This window comes from Arabidopsis lyrata (assembly GCF_000004255.2).
Source record: "Arabidopsis lyrata subsp. lyrata unplaced genomic scaffold ARALYscaffold_63, whole genome shotgun sequence".
Taxonomy (NCBI): Eukaryota; Viridiplantae; Streptophyta; class Magnoliopsida; order Brassicales; family Brassicaceae; genus Arabidopsis; species Arabidopsis lyrata.
The window spans coordinates 26,188-30,383 of record NW_003302505.1 but is presented as its reverse complement, the minus strand read 5'-3'; the positions used below and the strand labels follow the sequence as shown (position 1 = coordinate 30,383).

Here is a 4,196-nt window from a genome sequence, read left to right as displayed (position 1 = left end):
TTTCACTAAAATAAAAAGAGTTGGAATCAATTTATGACTCATAGAAGAGTCCAAAACTTGATGTCCCAATTAAGTGTAGTCCCACAAATTCAGAATTAAAATTCGGAATCAATAAAAATCGTACCCAATTCAGAAATATTTTAACAAAAATTTAAATGAGAAAAGTTACAAAAAAAAATATACAAACCTTTCATTCTCATGATTCTCTTTTGAATCTCCATGGCACATGCTTCACAATGCATGTGAACTCTCAGCACCACTGTCACTACCTGTTTTTTTTCTCAGTGCCCACAAAATCTTATTGTTAATTACACAAAGCCAATAAACTTTCTTCAAATTACATATCTAACCCCCAAAATCTTACACATTTTACAAAATACCTCTTCTTTTTTCTCCTCAGGTTTAGGTTTCTCCTTCTCCTTTTTCTCCGGTACATCGGAAACTGGTTTAGGCTCCGGAATTGGTGAGATAAGCTCCACTTGACGGTGACTCTTCCTCTGCAATCTTTGCAACACTTTCAATGGATCTGCCTTCTCTCCTTTCACCACAACTTTACTAGTTTTACAATCTGTAGTTACATCTTCCACTCCTATCAACATTTTCAATAATCACAAAATTAGCTTAAAAATTTTCTAAGTACTAAACACTCTTATGGTTATAACTAAAAGAATGTGATAAATAATTAAATAGTACCTTCAAAGCCTTTAAGACATCTATGGATTTTTTTAGCACAACCTTCACAATGCATAAAAATCTTGAGCACAATCTCTTGAGGCTCTTTCTTCTTCTCTTCTTCTGCTGGTTTCTTATCTTCTGATTTCACTTGGGGCTCTTCAGCTTTCTTCTCCTCCATTTTCTTATCTTCCTGAAAATGGCAAAAATAAGGAGAAATAAATTTGAGAGGTCAATAGACAATAATAGTGTTTGGCTGTGTAAATTTGAATAAGTTTGAAAAACACTAACCTCTCCCATTGAATTTAGTGTCAGTGTTGAGACTTGAGAGGGTTTCTAGTGGCACAGATATTAAAGCTTTTTTTCTTTCTATGGACCGTCAGATTTTGGTGCTTTAGATCTGTTTATATACACACACATCACATTTCTTTTTTTCTTTTACCCTACAGAGACAGAGCGCATTCACTACCAATTTCTTATTTACATTTTTATTTTATTTTATTTTTCCATTCAATTATTCATAGATTTTGTTTTTGTTGTCATTGCTTTAAATGTTTTTTTGTTTGTTAATGCTAGACTTGAATGGTTTTTGCTTCACATAAATTACTAATGGTGAGATTTAGACTAATTTGTTTTTGGTAAGATACGTTATTTATAAGTTGGAATTTTAAACACAAATAAGAAAGAGTTCAAAATTTCTAGACGTTGTGTCATTTTCGAAAGCTCTTATAATTGACCACGAAAATCTCGTGAGAGAGGAACAAATACTTGACTTACTAAGATCTAGTCAAAGTACAATTTACCTTAGACCGGTTTATCTTTTTACACTTAAGCCTGATATTAATTTTGCATATAATTTAGACTAGGGGAGGTCTCCGCGCCCAGCGCGGGATTGTATGTTGATTAAGACCAGAATTAATAATTAATATTTAGGGTTATCAAGTTAGGGATATTTATTGAATTAATTTTGTCAAGAGTCTAATTTTTATAACGACATTAATATAGAATTATGGTAAAACGCTATAACTTTTGATATATATTATTAGTAATCAACAATTAATAGTGTTTTTGAATCACAAACAATTATTAGTGTTTATATCTTGATATATATAATAGAATTAAATATAAAAAATCTATATATTTAAACCAACAATATATTAGCAACGTCCCGACCGCCACTGTCCATGGGTTCCCACGTCCAGTCTCGGTCTTTAGGCCCATCTTCTTTGTTTTGTCGTACTCTTGATTTTATGACATATTCATGCTTACTCGTTTCTTTCATATTAGCAACGCCCCGACCGCCACTGTCCGTGGGCTCCCCACGTCCAGTTTCGGTCTTTAGGCCCATCTTCTTTGTTTTGTCGTACTCTTGATTTTATGACATATTCATGCTTACTCGTTTCTTTCATATTTGTAATGCCACGACCGCCACTGTCTGTGGGTTCCCACATCCAGTTTCGTTCTTTGAGCACATCTTCTTGGTTTTGTAGTACTCTTGGTTTTATGACATATTCACGCTTCCTCGTTTCTTTCATATTTGTAATGCTCCGACCGCCACTGTCTGTGGGTTCCCCACGTCCAGTTTCGGACTTTAATTTGGGCCCATCTTCCTGGTTTTTGTTGTATTCTTGATTTTATGACATATTCATGCTTTTAGATTGTATGTCACTGGAGTTTTTCGTAGTTGGAAACAAATAATTGAAAAATATAATCTCTTACCATATCTCTTACCTATCAAGTAAGTCATCTTGCTCTTTGAAGTAGTTATGTACGTAAAATTTCAATGGTATAGAAACAGGCATCTCCTTTGTATATATCGTGTCATATTTATCGTCCCTATTGTAGTATCTTTGTCTCTACCTTCGCCATTGGTCGCTGCGTAACCCTTCAGTTGATCTCTTGTTTATAAAACCCATATAAAAAGTTGTAAGAGAAATATCATTTTCTTAACTGTATCGTATATGTATTTGTAGTATATTGATCTGAGATTGCAAAGATGTATGCCTATCAAGAAGCTCTTAGCAAAGTAAACACTGAAGATATGTACTAAAAATCGAGAGGGTTACAGAGAGCAAGTATCTATCCCTTAGAAACCACTATGTGCAACTGAGAATAATTCATATATGTACATACATACACATGTATACAACGTATTGAAGCTGTTAAATTTAAATATCGAATGCTACAAAACTGGAAAATTGCTTGTGGAGAAAGCAATATGAACATGGCCACATATATAACAAATAACCGATTATGCTTTTCGTAGATCATTCTCTTTCAAACCAAAAGTTTTACCTAAACAACATATCAAGTGACTCACAAGAGATACATAAGAGCCATATCCTAAAAATATCCGGCAAAGCAAAAACGCTCCAGGTTCGAGAAGGAAGTCATTGGAAAATTTGAGTATATACCAAACTGGAGAGTAATTCGGCTACAAAGAGAGATGTGTTGGCTTTGAAGAAAAAGTTATGTGATGCTCTACCTTTTATTTATGAATTTTATGCTATGAATATATGTTTTTGTTAGGGTTCAACTTCAGTCTCCGGATTAGAGACTTATATTCATCCGACAAACAATTCGATGTCACAATCAACGCTACAAAATTGGTGGGTTCTCTCTATTAACAAACAAAAAAAAATTATGGGGTATATATTTTTTTTTTTTTTTGTTAGATCCATACGACGAAGAACATGACGAAGAACACCAAAAATTCTCATCAATCCGGTACGTTTGATCTTATTTTTATTAGTTTAACAATTACGGTTATGTCTGAATCTGAAATAACCATGGCTCCAGACTCCTTCACACCATGGCCACATATCACCGGAGTGGAGACGATTTCAAATTCGGAGCTTCTCTTCGCATATAAAATCATACATATGGTCTCTTTGTTTCGGGTTCCCTCTACAATAATTAGTACATATTTCAAAACTGAGCTACAAAAGAGCACATTGGATTTTGGTAAACATCAAGATTGCTTCCTACCTTCCAAGAAACATGATAGACTAATTCACATCCAAGACCAAACATTAGCCACATAAAGCCTGAATCAAATTAAACGATCTTAGGATGCTCTTCATAATCCGTAAGTTAAAGAGACTTGCATTAATATTGCAAATTAGACTCTAGAGGTCCACAATGGTTAATCAGAGTGTATCAAAGACGACGAATAAAGCATGAATTAGTATATCAGCAGAGGAAGCACACAAATATTCAATAAACGTAATCAATCACTGAGAATAGCATGGACCCAACTTTTGAAAGATTCATAAAAAAGGAAGATTTTTCCTATGCAACAATATTCAAACAATGAGAAGATCAATGATTGATGACTAACCATACAACCGAAGCAAAGCCATAAACAGAAACGAAAGTACTAAAGAGCCACAACAGCAGTGATACGACATTTGTTTCCTCGCACTGGAAACAATGACGTGCTTCCATAAATCCAATCTAGTTTTTATGGAAAACAAACCTGCATTCTATAATAAACACTGCTATTAATTATTATTTTTTATGCA

At 33.8% G+C, this 4,196-nt stretch overlaps 1 protein-coding gene across 1 annotated transcript; it reads right to left on the bottom strand.

The window, feature by feature from the left end:
* Positions 1-31: 31 nt before the first annotated feature.
* LOC9299062 (heavy metal-associated isoprenylated plant protein 7) lies at positions 32-1,098 on the bottom strand. Its single transcript, XM_002862938.2, has 4 exons — positions 964-1,098; positions 694-865; positions 381-589; positions 32-269 (listed from the first exon to the last, which is right to left on the bottom strand). The coding sequence occupies exons 1-4, from the start codon at positions 970-972 to the stop codon at positions 141-143; spliced, it is 519 nt and encodes a 172-aa protein (XP_002862984.2). The 5' UTR covers positions 973-1,098; the 3' UTR covers positions 32-140.
* Positions 1,099-4,196: the final 3,098 nt, after the last annotated feature.

Excerpts from the sequence above, each read along its gene's own strand:
- LOC9299062 (XM_002862938.2), bottom strand. Across the intron at positions 590-693 it reads ATGTCTTAAAGGCTTTGAAG|GAGTGGAAGATGTAACTACA; the intron begins GTACTATTTAAT and ends AAATGTTGATAG. Across the intron at positions 270-380 it reads CTGAGGAGAAAAAAGAAGAG|GTAGTGACAGTGGTGCTGAG; the intron begins GTATTTTGTAAA and ends GAAAAAAAACAG.